The sequence below is a fragment of the Mandrillus leucophaeus genome, unplaced genomic scaffold (assembly GCF_000951045.1).
Source record: "Mandrillus leucophaeus isolate KB7577 unplaced genomic scaffold, Mleu.le_1.0 Scaffold159, whole genome shotgun sequence".
In the NCBI taxonomy this organism is placed as follows: domain Eukaryota; kingdom Metazoa; phylum Chordata; class Mammalia; order Primates; family Cercopithecidae; genus Mandrillus; species Mandrillus leucophaeus.
In genome coordinates, this window is record NW_012101576.1 from 1,582,352 (window position 1) to 1,603,289 (window position 20,938).

Consider the following 20,938-nt stretch of genomic DNA (forward strand, 5'->3'; position numbering starts at 1 on the left):
AGATTATAGCTTAAAGAATAACGTAACAATAATGACTACCTGAAGAGCACTTGTGCTCATCATCACTACCTTAAACTTAAGAAGGGATACATATTGTTAATTGAGAACCTAACTTTACACTAAGGAAGTTTCATTATAATGAAGGGTAATAATTGATTTAAGAAGTTGAGATTGTTAACTATACTATAGAATTTTAAATAGATAGTAATTTCCTCTTAAGGGAATTCTAAAAGAAGTTCAGACTCATTCTAGGAGATGCACTTAGCTCAAAACAGAATAGAAAATAGAAAAGTTGTTGAAAATTTTTATAATTTGATAACTGCTTTTAAAAATACCAGAAAACAGTAACTCATTAATGAAAGAGATGAGAAAAGAGACAAAAATATGGGGGCTTAAATAAACAACATGTATATGATCACAGATGAGAGAATATATGGATATGTTAATACCCAGCAGAAATGCTATTCTTACCAATACCAATTAATATGAAATACTCAGTTACCCTAAAGCACTATCATGATGTAACAATCCTACTTTTAAATTCTGCTTTATTTTAAATTGAGAATTTGGAAATAAGCATCTCTGACTACATTAAACTAGCTGGGCTTGACTCTAAGGGGAATTCCTTTATCTAAGAGCACTCTGGACAGGAGGTCTGACACTACTATCCTCTAATTATATCCCATTTTTAAGGTAGAGTTCTGGGTTTGTAAGCTATGCTCATTTGCTGTGTTCTCAAAGGAAAATACATGTACATGACAATAAAGTAACAACGATAGACACTGTTTTATCAGCATAAATGAATTTATACTCCCTTTAAACCCATGAGGTTGATTTCCAGTTTGAACTTGACAGTTAAGTATAAATTCTAATAGTGACTAGATTCCACTGAGAGTTTATTTGGTAATAAAAATCCAAGGATATTTGATAGGAGTTACTGTTATATATTCAAGTACTTCTCTACTACTTTTACATTTTATAAAATAGCAGCTCTTAGAAGGGTGAGTCTCTGTGCCATTTCTAAATTCTAAATTTGTGTTTGCTGCACTGAAGATTAACTACTAATTAGAAACCAAATATAATGTTCTATCAGTTACTAATTTTCATAAGGAACACTTAATTTACATTCTAGCAATGGTCAAACCTACTGAATACGTGAGTTTAGAAGTGAAAACCTTAAAAAAAGTCTTAGATGAGACTGTATTCCTAAGAAGAAGTCACATTAAAACTAACTCTGACTCCAAGTCTAAAGATATTATAGACCTCAGAACACTTATTTTGCAAAATATATTCCAAAACTTTAAGTTGTCCCCAAGTCTGATTCCATTAAATAAGTGCCCCTTCTTCTGACTATACTCCTTTTGATCTTCCACTTAATTTTCTCTTGTTCAATGGACTTTACCTTGTCACCAATAGTTACATTTGTAAAATTATATATCTTAAACTCAAAACTACTTCCTGTAAGAGTGTTTCTAGAGATGTTCAAATGTTGACAACTTTTTCTAACTCAAGTATGCTTATCATTAACTATAATATGTTTATAATTAACTCATGTATGCCAGTTAAACTCTTAAGGCTCAGACCACACTGTAGACTTCTGTAGTTTGGCTGAGGATTCCAACCTCAGATATTCCAACCTAGATATTCCAACAAATATCTAGGCACATTTGTTCCTAAGAACAAATCCCCTCAGCCTGAAGGATGGCTGGACAGGGTCTGGAATAGCTGGAGCTCCTTGGCAGTCTCATTTGGACAAAAGCAGCTTCATCTGCTCGCCCCAGTGTGTTGTGACAAATTTCATAATTTTCTCTGTGTACCATGATGTGAAAAAGGTTGGAAAGTACTGTCCTAGAAAATACAAAGCAGCACTAGCATTACTACAATGCTGAGTACACAGGAAGTGCTTAGGAAATAAGGAAATACGATTGTTCTTCCCTAAACCACAAGAGGTATTAGATATATATGGCTGAATTCTTCATCACCTTCACACTCAGAATGGCATGGCTCAAGAGCATTTTGGTTAGACGATGGAACTCTTAAGCTCTATACTGTTGCTAGCAACTAGGCAAACTCTAGTGAAACCCCAACTGACTCAATGAGACTGCTCCTTTAAAAGAATCTCCAGCTAGGCTTCTGAAACAACTAGCAGGTGGTAGTGATGAGCAGCAACTAACTTTAACAACTTACGGCATCAGAGCTACCCTAGTTTCAATCTGTCCCCGGGGGAAGGGCACTCCATTATTTCTTCATAGTTCATAATAAACAAGGTGATCTGACTACTTTCTCAGGAAGGGAGTTAAATATGATTAAGTCAATCTCCCTTCCTGAAGATGTAAAAGGTATGCTTGAACTATAGTTGTTAAAGTCTCACTTCTAGGGAAAGAGGTCGTTTTCAAAGGTTAGTGGAATAAACAGACAAATAGTACGTTTCCCAGGAAGAAAAAAAACTGTTTCCAGTCAAATTTCTAAATTTCATTTGAAAGCTACAATGAAACAACTTGGCTTTCTATGGTGGCAGATGATACCTTATAATCTTTATAAAGTTTTATTTGGGAATTAACATAAAAATATAAGTCATTAGGATATTCTGTTATCATTACATTTTATGAAAGCCCACATATTCCAACCAGGAATCTATATTACCCAAGGCAAAAACATCTTTTTTAAACATTTCTTGTCAATACTTTAACTTGCTAAAGAAGATATTTTTATTAGCAGTAGAGACATGAGCATAGCCATTATCTGAATTATCAGACATTCTGAATTAGTGGAGTCTGTCCACACATTTTTTTTTTTTTTTTAAATCTTTGGCTAGTAAGATGGTGGTAACTTCAGGAGAATTTATGTGGTATTTCCCAACTGTAAAATCAGAATCTGAATCTTTTTTTTTTAAATTATTTTTATGTTTAGCTAGAAGGGATAGCATGGATAGCTGCCTTTGGTATGTTTAAAACCATTTTTTAAAATTTGATCTTGGGGCTGGGCATGGTGGCTCATGCCTGTAATCCCAACACTTTGGGAGGCCAAGGTGGACAGATCACTTGAAGTCAGGAGTTCGAGACCAGCCTAGCCAAAATGGTACAACCCAGTTTCTACTAAAAATACAAAAATTAGCCGGGTGTGGTGGTAAACGCCTGTAGTCCCAGCTATTCGGGAGGCTGAGGCACAAGAATCACTTAAACCCAGGAGGTGGAGGTTGCAGTGAGCCGACATACTGCTATAGTGCTCCAGCCTGGGTGACAAAGTGAGACTCTGTCTCAAAAAAAAAAAAAAAAAAAAAATTGATTTTGGACCACAAAAAAAAAAAAAACACACCCAAAAGACGAAACATGGTAAGCTGCTTATAGACAATCAAATTTCAGAGGATTTTTTTTCTGGCTTTCACAGCAAAATTTATTAAAGTGAACATGTACTTAGTTTAACTGGGAAACATTAATTTTTCAAAAATATATTTTTAAAATAACAGGAATACAATAACATCTAGAAACTCCAGAGAGGTTATTCTCTTCTATCATTAAGACATACATTTTAAACTCAAGCCATTTGGGAGTGTGTATTTCCACCTCCTATAAATCTCTTCAAGAATTCCATATTAAAAGGTAGAAAAGGTAGCAGTAGCAGCAGAACAGTGACTGATGTATACATGGAAGGGCTAAAAATCAAAATCACATTGTAAGTTACATTCCATTACAAAAATGCTGGAAATTTTGAATCATTAATTATTTAATGTATCAGAGGGCTGACAATTATACTTTTGAACCTCCGTTCTTATGGTATCTGTTATAATAGAAAAATAATCTCTAAAGCAAAAGGGTGCTTTTCAGATGGAAAGATATAAATCTCCTCGTTCTACTTCCTTTTGATCATTCATGTACTGTGTTACCATCCTTTTATTTTTAAGCAACTGCCAAATCTACTTTCTCTCCTTTACAAACCCTTCCATCTTTTTGTTAGTATGAGACGGAAAAAAGACAATTTCTAGACTTGAAAATTCATTTATCTTAAAAAGGTGAATGAACTACAAGAAAAGGTAACTTTTACTATAAGCATAAGTCATGTGAACATAGTTCTGTCATTTTCTGTTTTATATAAAAAGGTAGTAATTATAAAAAATAACTATATAAAAATAACTAATTAAAGCTGATATCTTTATACAATTGGAAAAAATTTTGTTTATCCTAAAGTAGCATAAATTTTAGTTGGGAAGCTTTTTTTAAGCACTACTGACTAGGAAATGAATATATTTAAGAGGCAGCTTATAATTAAAATGCAAATACCATATACCATGCTTCTAGCCTCTACATACTTTAAAAAAGTGTTTTGTACTATAATTTAAACATATTGCTTTTTGAAAACAGCTAACCATCATTCCATTTTAAATGGAAAAAAGATACACTTAGAATAATCTAATTCCTTTTTAAATTCCTTTTAAAATTCTTTTCTTTTTTTTTTTTTTTTTGAGTCAGAGTCTCGCTCTGTTGCCCAGGCTGGAGTGCCATCTTGTCTCACTGCAACCTCCACCTTCCAAGTTCAAGCAAATCTCCTGCCTCAGCCTCCCAAGTAGTTGGGACTACAGGTGTGCGCCACCATACTCGGCTAATTGTTTGTATTTTCAGTTAAGATGGGGTTTCACCATGTTGGCCAGGATAGTGTCAAACTCCTGGCCTCAAGTGATTCACCTACCTCAGCCTCTCAAAGTGCTGGGATGACAGGCGTGAGCCACCACACCCAGCCCCTTTAAAAATTCTTAATTTCTGAATGCTGTTTATCATGAATATCAAGTTGGATTTTAGGATAACTTCTAAAAGCATTATAGGTTAGAGAAAAATATTTATATATGTATAAGCTACAAACAGGAATATTTTATCATTAACACAAATATGGAAAGATCATTATTGGTCATAATAAAATTTGGTCATAATAAAAATTAGATACTTAGGGTTGGAACAACTGATAGAAACTGTAGAAGTACCTTTTCCTGGCAAATATTTTGAGGATTAAATTAGCAGTATTAATGATATCCTACCTGGAGACTCTTGAAGAATTCTATTAAAATTATAACATAGGTAGAACTAGAATTAACATAATAAAGTGACTGATTACAAAAGTGTAAACAGACATTCCTATTTCATCTGAGCATGGCTTCCCCTCTCTTCCAATTAAGAAAGAAAGAAGGGAAACTTATTTAAATAGTTAACATTTAGTTAACAACTACAGGAGTAGATGGAACAGGAAAGTAGGGTGGGAAATACATATTTAAGCCCTAGGAAAGGAAATGATCTCAATATGTTTGGTTTCAAAAGAATAGTAACAAAAAAACTTATTTAATAGTAAAGTTGTAAATCTCACTAGTTGCACCAAAGTCAGTATTTTTTTCTGCAGGTCACTGTAATAGTCTTCTACTATGAGCCAGATAAAATAAAGCATTTAACAAGTAAGTGTCAAATCAGAAATGTATGTGTAAAATGTCTTGCATATAAAGTGCTATACAAATTAAAACATGTTAATATCAAAAGTTTATTATTACTTTGGAAAACTAAATTGGTCATTAGAATAATACAAAGGTTTACCAAAAAACAAAAACAATTGCCTGCTAAGATAAGTACTTCTAGACAGTAAACTGTGTATTAACAGACCCTGAAATTATGTCCCTTAACTGCACTGAAACTCAGGTACAGGGGACGTTACTACATGATTATACTATTTATAAGACACACTTCTGAGCACCATATAAATGCATGGGCACATAAGACAATATAACACTTTAAAATTCTCTTTAAAATAGCTATTTTGGGCACGAATAGCCTTTATAGTTTTATTTTATGAAACAACAACAAAAACCCAAAAATGAAAACAAAAAAAAATCCAAAGAATAAATAAAACAGAGACATTAACACCATTAACACATTATTTAAAAAGTGCCTTTGAAATCCTGCAAACATGCATACTTCCATACAAACTGCTGCATTAGTGTAACTTCAAGGGTTACTTTTTAAATGCACATAGTATAATACTGAATATACCTCAGTACAGAGGAAATGTTTGGCTATATATATGACTACTCCATTATTTTATTTTAATATTTATAAGTTATGTCCACATATATAGTTCAAACTATATATTTAGATATTACCACTGCTCTTCCTTTGAATGCAGCTTTGGGTAGTAACCAACCCAGCCAAAAGATTCAATGGACTCTATAACTTAAAGTACTGCTATAGAGCAATATCAAATACTGAGTGCTGTGTAGAGAAGTATTAGCCTAGATTTTTTTTCCTATGACACTCTTTTCAGAAAATTCTTTCACTGGGATAATTTCTTAAAAATACAGAGTTAATATACTAGTCTTTAAGCAACTGAATACTGGAAATCAGGGTTCAGTTTTTACCAGGCTACTAAGATAGAGGGAAATAGTGGCTTTACATGAATAAAAGAAATCCCTATTCAAAATGACTATATTAAACATGTAGGCCATTGCTCTAAATGAATATAAAGCAGCCACTGAAAATGCTAATTTTTTAAACAGTAATTTAAATTAGCAGAGCCTAATTTAAAAACAGCTATTTTTGAACATTATGAACTAACTAAACCTTGTTTTGACTCATTCAGAAACTCAGTTCTATAATTACAGATGTGTCCAATGCACATCCAGCACCCTGTGTCATAGTATCAATTCTTTATGAAATGACTGTGCTATGCTGCACAGGCCAAAGCAAGGGCTGACACATCATCCTGCTGGCACCCTCCTGTGTCATTTTCAAATCATGCTGGCTGGCTAATTCTTACTCTCTCTAATCCAAACTGCAGAGTCATCTATCAGTCGATCAATCGGAATGATGTCTGCACAGCATTTTTGTGTTAAATATGTTCTCTGAAGACTATCTGGCAACATTTTAAAAGGTATGCTTATATGTTTCACTGGGGCCCCACTCTCTCAACAGTAGTTAACCTACATTAAAAAAAAGTTATTAGCACTCAACACAAAAGAGGTGCTCAGGCAGGAAGAAACAAAATGTAGACCAAACTTTAAATTGTATAATCAGACCTGCACATAAATGTATCATGAAGAGGAAACAAATTCGTAACAATGAATAAAAATATACAATTTGTCTTTAAGTCATTTATACATGAGAAAATCCAAGTTTATAATGCTTCCAATTTGCCCATGGGTATTCCTAATAAAAAAAAAAAGTCTTCTACCATATAATTCAACAAAACATTCTTAGAAATAGTGCATTTAAAATGCTGAATGTGATTTTTTGATATCTCTCAAGTCTCTTTTCAAAAATATACCTATTTAAAGTCAGGTTTCTAAGCATTCAGTGGTACATCTCTTAAGGGAAGTATGAAACATTGAAAGTTAAGCATGTAGTTAATATTTTCAATCCTGACATTTATCAGATAAACACTATTTTACAAAGTAGAGAAATCAGAAACATCTATAGTTTATTGATGCTTTTGAGTTATCAATGAATGATATATATAGTAAGAATGAACCCAATTGCAGCAATATCAAAGGAAAAGCACAGAGAGCCCATGTGACTTTTTCATGCTTAATTATCACCATCAATTATTTAGTGCCGAGAATGCATTACGTGCTGTTCAGGACTCAAAATGTACGTAGACTTGAGTATGTCACATCCACAAATACAACACAGAATTCCTGGTCACCAGGACTTTGTGATAAACACAAGAGCCCTTTCTTGATCAATTTCTAAAGGAAGGGAAGAACTAGGGTAGTCACCTTTCATGACAAATTAAATAATTATTAACAACAATAACTGCTTATCTTTAATATACCTTGCACTGCTAGAAGCTGCTCCTCTGTGGTCCAACGGGCATTAATTTTCTGATTTGACTACAAAATTAAAGAGAAGTTTCCTAATGAGGATATGAAGACAGACATTTTCCAAAGTGCTTATTTTTTTTAAGTTTTCATCAAATCACAGACATGAGATTACTACAACTCTGATTTATGAAGATTCTATTTTTAGAAAGTAAAAATACATATTCTGAGTTACCTTTTACCCATGCAGAAAGATAATGAAAGGGAAATGTACCAATTTGTGAGAAGGAACAACATTTGCATTTATGCTCTAATTAGAAATATTAAAATGTGAGAAAATCTATTAGTCTCCCATTTTCCAACTATAATATTCCTATCACACATTGCAGCTATGAATTTTAGCCTAGTTTTAAACATTTAAGAGACTTTCTTTGCTTTTCCTTTTTTCTTTTTTGAGACAGGGTCTTGTTCTGTTGCCCAGGCCAGAGTGTGCAGTGACATGATCACGGCTCACAGCAACCTCAAAATCCCAGGCTCAAGCAATCCTCTTACCTCAGCCTCCCAAGTAATGGCTGGCACCACGGGCGCCTGCCACCACACTCAGCTAATTATTATCATTTTTTTTAAGAGATGAGGTCTCGCTATGTGGCCAGGCTGGTTTCAAACCTCTGGCCATAAGCAAGAAACTTTATTTTCTTCCTCACCCTGATGCCCAGGCTGGAGTGCAGTGGCATGATCTTGGCTCACTGCAACCTCCGCCTCCCAGGTTCAATTGATTCTCTTGCCTCAGCCTCCTGAATGGCTGGGATTACAGGCACCCACCACCATGTCCGGCCAATTTTGTATTTTTACTGGAGATGAGGCTTCACCATGTTGGCCAGGCTGGTCTCAAACTCCTGACCTCAAGTGACCTGCCCATCTGGGCCTCCCAAAGTGCTGGGATTACAAACGTGAGCTACTGCACCCAGCTGAAACTTTATTTTCTTCAGAGAGGATCTATGACTCCAAAATTTCTTCCCTTCATATTTAAGATTAAACCTATCCTTCATCCCCGAAAACAGTGGTATAAATTATCATAGGACTACAGAACAGGCCTAAGTCCTAAAATATTTCTTTAAATTTCTGAAGCAGAAAGTGATCCTGATAAGAGTATGTTTTTTCAAGACCCCCCCAATATTTCTCCCCACAAAAATCCTAAATTTAGGATTTTCAGTATGGTAATATTACAACAGCAAATATCTAATCAGACTTCATTAGTGTATACCCACTGAGTGGTAAATCAAGGACCTTTGACAGTAGATGGACAGAAATAAATACACCAATATGCAGGGGTTTGCAGAAGGAACTGCCAAGATAAAGTGGCTCCGTGTAATACCTGGGCATGTTGGGCAAAACAGAAAGAGGGCTTCCTTTGAGAAGTGGTGTTTAGGTCTTACCTCACTCATGGTCTTAGCAATAAGAGTTTCTATAGCACACAGAGGTTCTAGGTAACACCAACTTTCTCACCAAAAGTAAGGAAGTGCAAGTACTCAGAATGAAACAAAAATCCAAAGTTAAAAAAAAAAAAAGAGGAAAAATGAAAAAGCAAAAAAAAAAACAGACTTAAGAGTTAACGAGAGAAAAACCTAAAACAAATCAATGTATTCTAAATGAGGAGATTAAAAAGGGACAGCAGGGCAGGCGAGGTAGTAAACAGTGGATAAGCCTCAAGGTTAGGAACCTGGTGATGAGGCAAAGGAAAAACAGTAAAAAGGAAAAGAGAAAGGGGAGAATAGGATAAAAACTATGAGAGACATAAAGAAACAGTAATAAAAGAGCACAACAAATCTAAAAAAGAAAAAAAAAAAAGGAGATAGGGAAAATTAGGTAAACATATGTTCCCCCAAAAGGGGAGTAACAAGAATGGAGGAGGAACTCTATTTAAAGAAGGGATATATATCCTTAATTGAGACCCTAACTTTACACTAAGGAAGTTTACACTGAGTTCATGCACAGGCAATCTGATGCTACCTTGGCTGTGTAAGGTGGATAAAAGATGACCTTGGTACCCAAGGATAACTAGTACTGAAATCATTTTAAAACAGGTCAAAATATTTTATAGTAAATGGTAAAAAAATAAAAGGTTGATTGCAGTTCAATCCGAAATGTGAAACTAAAACCTGTAGAAATTCGCTCTTTTTAAAAAATAGTTAATGACTTGTTTAATACACTTTATTTTTGGCATATCTTTTCTGATGATACAATGGTGCAACATCCTTTGGCTTTGAAATTTACATGATCATAAAATGGGTCATTTTTTGCTTTGAAGGCTTATTGAAACAATTTTCTCAAGGTCCTCTCTTAATACTTGGTTCTCAAATTATTCTTTTGTGAAGTGCTTGCCTGTGAGTGATCACTTTTTTCTTTAATGGTTAATTCTGCTGGATACTCATCTGACAATTTTGTAGGTGACTAATGTCATTCTCTTGCAGTTTAACAGACTTCATGAAGTTTCTCATCTTTTGCAAAGTATGCAATTTCATTTTGGTTTGTGTTGTATTTGCATTGTATTAGCAAGAGAGTGACAGAGAAGGATAATGTAGTGAATGGGACAGATAACAGCTAAAGTTAATTAGGAAGAGTTGGTGAGTAGAGCCTAATTTTATAAATGATTGGTTTATTAGTCAATGTTCTTGTTTGGCAATTTTTGCTTCTCCATGCATTACATGGATGAATGACGAGTTGGATATTGAGGATCTTCTGTACATACAACTTGCAATAACGATGTTTTAGGTTGCTCTAAGGATTAAATATAACTAAATATGAGGATATATTTAGAATATATCTAAAAAGGCATCTGGCACACTGACTATGCAAATAAAAGTTGATCAATTCATGTTTATTAAATCTGAAAGAAACTGGAGGGAAAGGTATCATTAATGAAAAGGTAACAAAAACTGAAAGAAAAAATAACATGCATTATGAAAATTTTTTTCATCTCAACTGCAGAAAGCTTACAAATCAGAAAATGAATGAATACAAACAACTTTAAAGTTAAAAAGTACAGAGTATATGGGGGAATTTCAAGATGAGAGAAAAAGTCATGATGATTTAAGTGGGGAGACAGAACAAGGAAAGGTTGAAGACTGAGATGGGTTTAGAATAGGAAAAGCTTCTGAAAGGCAAATAATGGGAAGGCAATCCACATGTAAGGGAAAACAGTATTTGTGTCAGTAAGAAGTGATAGCCTGGCAAGCTGGTGATATTTAACTAAATTAAAATATGATAAGGGCCATCCACTTTTGGAAGGGTAGTAAAATTCAAGGTTGATAAGTTCACACTAAATTTAATAAGCAATAGTTATGTTTTGTTTTGGGGGGCAAGGGGTCAGGGGTATGATCATAACTAAAATAAGACTTTAATCCTGGAAAGCTCAGAGAGGGACAATGCTGTTAAGAACCTGAGAAATCAAGAAATGCTTCTGTGGGAGATGTGGGAAGGTGAGGCTAAGATTTAATTTAATTTGGGATACAATGAGAATGAGGTATTGGACATTCAGGTGGAGTTCAGGTTCCACCTGAGGCTAAAATCAGATTCATTTATTTAAAACACAGTTTTGAAGAGTCTAGGAAATTTTTATAAGAAAAAACAATGGAGTCATTATCTTACTCAGGTCTAAAATTGGCCTACAATTTTTAAAAAAAATTTTTTTTCAAGATTACTCTTGAAATGTCTTTAAAAAGGTAGCCAGAGACAGGCACACAGTCTCTCAACACACCCACACAGCCAGGTATTCCTCCAGCATTGGAATGAACCACTAGTTTTTCAGTTAAACCACAGATGAAGCTGTTGGCTTGAATTTAGGGTAGTGTTGTTTTTTACAAACACACACACACACACAAAATTCTCTCTCAGTTCAAAGAGACACACAGAAGGCATGCAGAAACTAAGACTGACTAAAGAAACAGTGGATTCTGAATTCTCAGTTCACCACTGCTCACTGTGGGGCATACATTCAATAAATGGAGTGTAAGAAGAATTGCCAGCACTACTGCACTTGCTAAACATTCTTTCTCTCTCTTTTATTTGACTGAATGTCTGGATAAATTTGTGTAATTTAAATGAATATATGATATGACTTTAACACAGTAAAACAATGAGATTGTGTATTCAAGACAAGGGAAATGAATTTTGAGGACAACTTGGAGAATGCCTATATGTATAGAAGACAAACCAGGGAACAGAAGAAGAGTTATAAAAGAGAACATAACCTCCCAAAAGTTAAAGGAAGAAAAAGAGGGGTAGTGGGAATGAGAAGTTAAAAGTTGTGGAAAGTGGTCATCAGTGCCAATGCTAACCTTTGTAAGAGGCAGCTTAGTGGAAAAATGCAGAAGGGGCTGAGCACAGTGGCTCACACCTGTAATCCCAGCACCTTGGGAGGCGAGGCGGGTGGATCACTTGAGCCCAGGAGTTTGAGACCAGCCTGGACAACACAGCAAGACCCTGTCTCTAGGAAAATTACAAAAAATTAGCCAGGTGTGGTGGTGTGCCTGTGGTCCCAGCTACTTAGGAGGCTAAGGTGGGAGAATCACCTGAGCCCGGAAGATGGAGGTTGCAGAGAGCCGAGATCACGCCACTGCACTCCAGCCTGAGGGATGGGAGTGAGATTGTCTCAAAAAAAAAAAAAAAAGAAAAAAAGAAAAATGCAGAAGGGACGGTTGAAACTGTACAGGATTAAACAGTCAGTGTGTGACAAGTGGAAGCAGAAGAGGGGGAAGAGTGAAGAAAAATAGGGTCAAAAATTTTAAATATACAGGACTCACATAAGTTATTGATTTTAATATTGTCTTTTAAATCTGAGAAACTTTGGTAGAGATTAAAGAAAGGACAACTAGAATATGTCTAGGAATCTAAAACTGTGTGGTAGCTGTAGTTAGCTACAGTATGGTATCACAGAGTATATTCTTCTACAAAAACACCTATCTGAAATGCTGTTGCTTTAAAAATAATATAATAATATAAAATAAGACAATCTAATATATAACAATATCAAAGGTCCCAAAAAGCCTTCTAGAACTATCTATGACATCCTTAGGGAATTCGGCATTTTTACTCCATCCTTTCCCTGCTAAATTTCCCATTTTCGTCAGTGGTAGATTCATACTACCTCTGAGTTGAAAGAGGTGGAAAAGGTCACCAAGTTAAACCTTCTACTTGATGCTGAAAATTCCACCCAACATGCATAATGAAAGGATGTCGTCTACCTTTGCAGGAAAACAACCATAGATGGAGAATTTATAGCTTCAAAAAGCACTCCTTTTTCAGTTATACTTATTCTTCCTTCTGGATTCATCAATCTTTCCTCCACCTACCCACTTACCTCCATCCAAAACAAAAAGCAGAAGACATACCAGCGATACCCTCAACACTCTCACATACTTTCAAGGAAGACATATTAATTTCCCTACCTTGCAATGTTCTTTGGGTTTACTGCTTACTTCCATTCCTATAACTAATACCCAACCCTACTGATACCCCTTAATCATTTACAACTTACATGCTTAATATTTTAGCAGCTATAAAGTTTTCCTGTTCTAATTTATCCTGCATAATAATGACATAACTTTCCTATAATTAAAAATTTTCTTTACATCCTTCTGTACTAAAGAAACTACAGGGTCTTTCCATTTGACTTAATTTAAAAAGCAAACTTCTCTTTCTGGCTTTCACAAGGACTTTATACTCTGGACTTGCCCACTGATGTTTATCACAAAGATGCCCCTACTCAACCCTCCTAACATCTCTCATATACCATGTTCATTCCTTCTCTGCATCCAAGTTTGCCTTCCTAAGTAGACAATATGCTTCTTGAGAAAAGACTGTTTTACATTTTCATGGAATCCTCAATAGCAATTAATTAGCACAATAATGAGCACATAGTAAGTGCTCAGGGAATACCTGTTGACTTATTTTTAAAAGGGCTTTTAATTTTCCCCTACTAGATTTACATTTTTGAATGTACTGTTCAACACCAAACCATTGCTCTTATTACTCCCTCAGCTTAGAATGACTTCTTTGGTCATTTTTGTATGTGCAAAAAATCCCTCTTATCCTTCAAACCTCAGCTGCAGTATTCTCCCTCTAAGAAGTCTTCTCTAACTGTCCTTGCCAGAATGAATAATGCCCACTTGTTTCCCTGTATACTTTGCTTATAAATCTATCATACAACTTTTATCAGTTTGTCTTATAACATCTAGACTGAAAGTTCTTTTTTTTTTTAGAGTAGGTGGAAAAAATCACATCATCTTGTCCACATCTTTATGTGTTCCCTCTTCCCACACACTTCTCACAGGGCCTAACACAGTGCCTCATATGAAATAGTTGACCAGTAAATACTTGTGGAAGTGAATGGACTTTCTTCAACAAATTTTTCCCTAAATGAAAATAAGAAATACAACCAAATTAATAAGTAACGCACTTTAGTAACAGCTTACTTTTAGTAGAGTTACTTCATTTCTTTCTTTTTTTTTTTTTTTTTTTGAGACGGAGTCTCGCTCTGTCGCCCAGGCTGGAGTGCAGTGGCCGGATCTCAGCTCACTGCAAGCTCCACCTCCTGTGTTTACGCCATTCTCCTGCCTCAGCCTCCCGAGTAGCTGGGACTACAGGCTCCCGCCACCTTGTCCGGCTAGTTTTTTTTGTATTTTTTAGTAGAGATGGGGTTTCACCGGGTTAGCCAGGATGGTCTCAATCTCCTGACCTCGTGATCCGCCCGACTCGGCCTCCCAAAGTGCTGGGATTACAGGCTTGAGCCACCATGCCCGGCGAGTTACTTCATTTCATGGCTTATTGTAATTATTCCAAAGTTTATTAACATTCTTTGATTAGATATGGTTTAAACTAAAGGTAAGGGGATAGATTACCTGATTCTTCAAGTTCTTTATTGTAATTGTTAATCTGAAATTCAAGTTGCCTTCCTCCCCAAAGCAGTAAGGACAATATGACAAATATAAATATATCCTGGGGACTCTCTAGATGATACAATATATATACATTTTTCACATCATATAAGTTCAATATATCAACCCAAAGTAATATCCAAACTTCAATATATGGATGATGGAGTGTTAACATTTTGGCTATTTTATTTTGATCATTATTTTTATAATAAATCAAAAATTACAATAAATGTTTGATAACTTCTCACCCAATAGCTGCATTAAAATGTGGAAATGTAATATATAATTTTGCTATTATATAAAAACTTCCAAATGTAAGAGGCAACATGACATATACTAATACAGAAATCCAATCAGGACTCTAAAAAGATGAGATATAGCCAGAGTTTCATTATTTACTAGTTCTGTCACCTTGAGAAAGTTGTTAACCTTCCTGATTTCCAGTTTCCTCATGTAAAATAATAGTATCTGGTTCACCTAGCTGTATGGATTTACATAAAAATCAAATGAGATAGCACATAGAGAAGCTATAAAATGCTACTGGACTTTCGCATCTTTCTTTTTATAAAGTTAATGAGTGAGGCTGTCCTGTAATTTTATGGAAAAATCTGAGATGAGAATTATCCTTTTCTTGAAAATTTAGTAAATGTTTTTTGTAAAACTGTCTGGGTCTGAAGTTTTCCTGTGAGAGAAAAATGTTAATTATTATTTCGTTTTACTTCATGATTACCAATTATTCAGCTTTTCTTTCTTTTTCAGGCAATTTTGATAAGACACATTTTCCTAGGAATTTCTACATTTTATTTTTCACACTTGCTAGTATAAAGTTCTTCCTGCTATTCCCATGTTTTTAGTATCTGCGGTATTTAAGTTTTAGATTACAAAATTATAGACATTTAAAATTGTTTGCATTCATGCATTTTAATGCATAATACAAATTAAAATAATTTTTGTTGCAATAATATAACAAAATAAAATAGTAATTTTTTGTATTATATTATCCTTAAATGACTGTTACTAGAATGTTTGTCACTTTACCTGTGGGCCAGGAATGAGATATCCGTTTTGTATTATTTTTCACTCTTTTCCATAACCTAACCTTCTTGAAAGAGATTATTCAAAACAATGAAAAACAACTTTTTTCATAAGTCTTCCTTTCTGAAAGACACTGATAACTAAGATGGCATATGGTACATAATTTCTGAAGTACTACTGTTCTGCCTCCCCATAGCCCCTCCATAAATTTTATCTGTAGATATTTCAGTCAACCAAGTTCTTTTCCCCTTCTGGGGAAAAAAAGTCCCAATAAGACCAAATAAGATTATCTGATTATCACATACACAGAAAGGCAAATCCAGGATATGAAGCATAATATGGAAATGTTAAAGAGAGAAAAAAGATATAGTAGAAGCTCCTAGAAAAAGACCTGATTGGATTTTAAGGGAATATAAGTACCCCTATAATTACCACAAATATCAAAAACATATTTAGGTTTCAACTGAAATAGAAGACTTGAGAAAATGGTCAATCTATACCTTGTTTTTGTAAGTACAAGACTGTAAGTCCCCATACTAAAATCGTAAGTGGAAGCTGAGCCAAAGACAATTATCTTAAATTAAAATAAAAATTTGTTAAAATAATCTAGCTTGTTTTCATGATATTTTTCTTGCTGTGTTACCAATTCACACAAGCAGGAAAGGGCTTTCAGCAAACATTGCTGTAGACCCAGAAATACACTAGCATGCTCATCAATGAGCTTCTAGTTTCACATACACTGTTCCTATTACTATTTTCCCTAATTACTTTGCTTGCTATGAATTTCTAAGGGCAGGAAATAAATAATTTAACTTAGATACAAAATGATTAACCAAGCCTCATAAGATCATCTAAATAAAAAAATAGAGACATAATAAATTATCCATATTATGAAACCTTCAAAGTATTAATGATGCATGTGACCAAAATAGTACTTGGACACTGGACAACTGAAAAAAAAAAAGTTTTCACTATACTTAATCACATGTATCCTTCAATAACATACCTCAGGAGGTTTGAATTCTTCAATTCCACCTTCCATTTTCTGTTTAAGTGCACTGTTTACTTGCTTAGCATTCTGAACCTTCAACAAAATAACCCCAAATGTGAATCAGATCGCGTACTTAGGTAAATTTGTTGAGTACCAATAAGTGAAAAGAATATATTCCAAAACCCTCTTAAATTTTATTTTAGAATAGTCATACTAATCACACTTAGGGCATGACATGCCACTAATTCAACTTATACATGTATGAACTAAACATCTAAGAGACTAAAAGACTCTGAATATCTTTGAATATCATGGTCTTGAATATCTTTTAGCAATAACTTTTATAACCAAAGACAACTGGCATACATAGGAATTAAATTCCATCATTTTTTCTCATTACCATAGTGTTTTGACTAAATAAGAATTTTTCCAATAATAATGATGATGATGGTGGCTAACATTTATTAGGTATTTATTATGTATAAAACATCATTCTCAGTCCCTTATATGTAATAAATCACTTAATTTTCAAAACCACTCTGTGAGGTAAGTACAATCAGTTCTGCTATAACATGACAAATACATTAAAAGTCACTGAACTAGCCAGGTACAGTAGCTCACGCCTAAAATTCTAGTGTTTTGGGAGGCCAGGAGTCTGAGACCACCCTGGTAATATAGTGAGAACCTGTCTCTATGGAGAAAAAAAAAAAAAAAAAATTAGCTGAGCATGGTGGCATGAACCTGTAGTCCTAGCTATTCAGGAGGCTAAGGTGGGAGGACTGCTTAAGCCCAAGAGTTCAAGGTTATAGTGAGCTGTGATTATGCCAATGCACTCTAGCCTAGGCAACAAAGCAAGACCCTGTCTTAAAAAAAAAAAGGTCAGTGTGCTATGCAAAATTCATAATAAAAACCACAGGGCTTATAGGGAAAAGGAGGTTGGGACACAACATTTAAACTTCAATGACACATAAGACAGGAACCTAACAAAAACGGCAACACAGTTTTATACATTCTAAATGATTCTTTTATCCATAAATGCTACAACAAAGACAGTACTTTACCTTGAAAAAAAGACCTGAAGGTTGCTTATGGAAGTGGGAGTCAAAATGGTTGTAGTTTGTGAATTATTATGGAAGTGGTAGGAGGGTTACTTGAAATCAGATGAAAAGTTTTAACACCATATAGGTATGGTTCATAACACACAGTGAATTGAGGTAGCTGGTACATGTTTGAGATGTGTGTGTGCTCAGTTCAGCTGAGTACATTTTGTTTTGCTGACAAAAATCATACATAAACAAACAATTCATGTTATGCTCAAATTATTCCCAAGTGTATTAATTGCATTAGAACAAATCCACATTTTCAAAAAAAGTTATAGCAGAACAGACTCTACCTATAACCATTTTTACAGATGAGGAATATAAGGCACAGCCAAGTTAAGAAACCTTCCTAAGGCTAGGAGATACAACCTGAATTTAAATCATACCAAGTTTTTAACTTCTATTCTACTAGCAATATTTAGACTGTTAAGGGTTAGGATTGTTTACTTTTTTCCTCTGTTTTTCCCCCCTAGTATGGACAGCGAAATACTTATAATTTATGAACTTTTTTCACTAGAGATCTTAAAGCCACAGCTAAAATGCATAAAATCTAGGATGATTCAAGGGTAGTCAGCTGGCCATGTTAGATAGACATATAGAGAGAGAATGTAAAGTCTCAATTCTCGAGGATTTCATAGAATAGTGGGAAGATAAGTAAAATAAAAGTATGATAAACGCTAAAACACCTAACATAGACTCGGAGAGAGAAAGAGAATGAGAGAGTAAATGTGCTTCTATGTATGTTGATGAACAGGTGGTCGGGAAGATTAGGGAAAGTGTTCCAAAGAAAAGGACAGCCAAATTGAGTTTTAAAGAATTAAACTGGCAGACAAGCTTGGGAGGAGGGACTGCATTCCAGGCAGAATAACACTTAGGAAGATAGAAAAGCCCTAAGGCAAAGGCAAGAAGTTAAGCTGGGGTCAGACCGAGGAATTTTAACTTTGCCTGGAGACTGAAGAGGAATTTTAACTTTGCCTAAAGACTGAAGGAAAGCTAAAGGATTTTTAAGCAAGGGAACAAAATGATCATATCTGCCTTTTAGAAAGACACTTCTGGTAGTAATGTGAAGAACAGAATAGGGTAAAGAGGATGGAAATTAATTTAACAATCCAGGTGAGAAATAATAAATAATTAAGAAAACTTTCATTAAAACTGTAGGAATGAAGGAAGGATGGTAGTGGTATACAGAGATTAAAGAAATGCCTTGGAAACAAAATTAAGACTTTTTTTTTTTTTTTTTGAAGACAGAGTCTCACTCTGTCACCCAGGCTGGAGTACAGTGGCACGATCTCGGCTCACTGCAACCTCTGCCGCCTGGGGTTCAAGCAATTCTCCTGCCTCGGCCTCCTGAGTAGCTGGGATTACAGGCACCTGCCACCGTGCCTGGCTAATTTTTGTAGTTTTAGTAGATATGGGGTTTCACCATGTTGGCCAGGCTGGTCTTCAACTACTGACCTCATGATTCACCCGCCTCGGCCTCCAGAAGTGCTGGGATTACAGGCATGAGCCACTGCAACCAGCCAAGACATCTTTGTAAACACTTGATTGTGGAGAATTAGGAGGAATTGAGGCTAATTGGTCACTGGCTTCAATAATTGAGAGTATGTGGCACTACTCACTGAGACAGAGAATACAAAAAGTGGAACGGCTAACTAGAGTGTTAGTGTGGAAGAATTCAGTTTGAACACTGCATATGAGATGTCTGTGACATAAAAGTAGCAGTGGTTAACAGGATTTGTAAACCCATGAGTGCAAACCTTTACTGTCACACATCAAATGAATAACCAAATTAGGAAGTTAAAGCTTAAAGTGCCTTCTAAAAAAAATCAATAAAAATAGTCCCTAAGTGTAGGAGTAGTAGTGAAGTATGAATACAGGTGACTGAGTACACTTTATTCCTTGGTATTTTTAGCACTTTTAAAGTATTACAGCAGATGATTTAGACGTTTTCTAAAGAGGACTGCTGTGGTTTGGAAGATAGGTGTCTTGCATTCATAGTTTGACTAAAGGCTAAGCATTTAACCAAATATGAGATGTGTTGGTGGTATAGCGGTGAGCATAGCTGCCTTCTAAATATGTACTATTACATATGTACTGTACACACACATACTCAAGACAGTCACAAAGTCAAGTGAAAGAAATTCCAAAATTAAAGTAATGGTTGACAGTGTCAAACATTACTGAGTAGTCACAGTAGTTAAAAACCAAGAAGGCAGCCTTAGATGTGGCCACTTGTTCATAAATGATTTTTTTTTTCCACTGTAAACCTTGAACTCCCAGGCTCAAGCGATCCTCTCACCTCAGCCTCTCTTGTAGGACTACACTACAGATACACACAACCACGCTTGGCTATTTAAAACAATTTTTTTCACAGAGATGAAGTCTCACTATATTGCTCAGGCTGGGGTCAAACTCCTGGCCTCAAGTGATGTTCCTGTCTTGGCCTCCCAAAGTGTTGGGATTATAGGCATGAGCCACCATGTCAGCCCATAAATGATCTTCAAAGAGGTGTTTCAGTAGAACTGGAATATCATACGGGGCAGAATCTGGATTAGAAAGGGTTGGAGAATAAGTTTTGGTAAGAAAGCAGAGGAAGCAAATGTGGCCTATGTTTATTAAGGAAGGAAAAGAGAAACAGAAAAGCAGTTTGGGTGAATAACCAGGACCAAGGAATTTGAAAAATCTGAACATGTTTAAGATAGAGAATCTTGATCCCACACTATACTGTTGCAAGGTTCTTACATTTTGTAAGCAGTAGAATACAGTAGTCCTCCCATATCCGCAGGGGATACAGTCCAAAATTCCCAGTGGATGCCTGAAACTGTGGATAGTACCAAATCATAACATATGCAGGCTGAGTATTCCCTTATCCAAAATGCTTGGAACCAGAAGTCTTTCAAATTTCAGGGGATTTTGGGATATCTGCATAATATATTAACAGTCGCACATCCCTAATCTGAAAACCCAAAATCCAAAATGCTCCAATGACCATTTCCTTCGAGCATTATGTCTGTGCTCAAAAAGTTTCAAATTTTGGAGCATTTCAGATTTTCAGATTAGGGATGCTCAACCTGTACTGTTCTTCCCTGTA

The 20,938-nt window shown here is 35.1% G+C and overlaps 1 protein-coding gene across 1 annotated transcript in view; it reads right to left on the reverse strand.

Annotated features, from left to right (window-relative positions):
- Window positions 1-20,938, reverse strand: part of RCOR3 (REST corepressor 3) — a 64,107-nt gene that overhangs the window by 4,215 nt on the left and 38,954 nt on the right. Inside the window, exons 9-10 of the mRNA XM_011975855.1 lie at window positions 16,763-16,840; window positions 7,801-7,858 (exon numbers count right to left, since the gene is read on the reverse strand). Of these exons, the coding sequence (XP_011831245.1) occupies window positions 7,801-7,858; window positions 16,763-16,840 (136 nt within the window). The remainder of the gene's footprint in view (window positions 1-7,800; window positions 7,859-16,762; window positions 16,841-20,938) is intronic.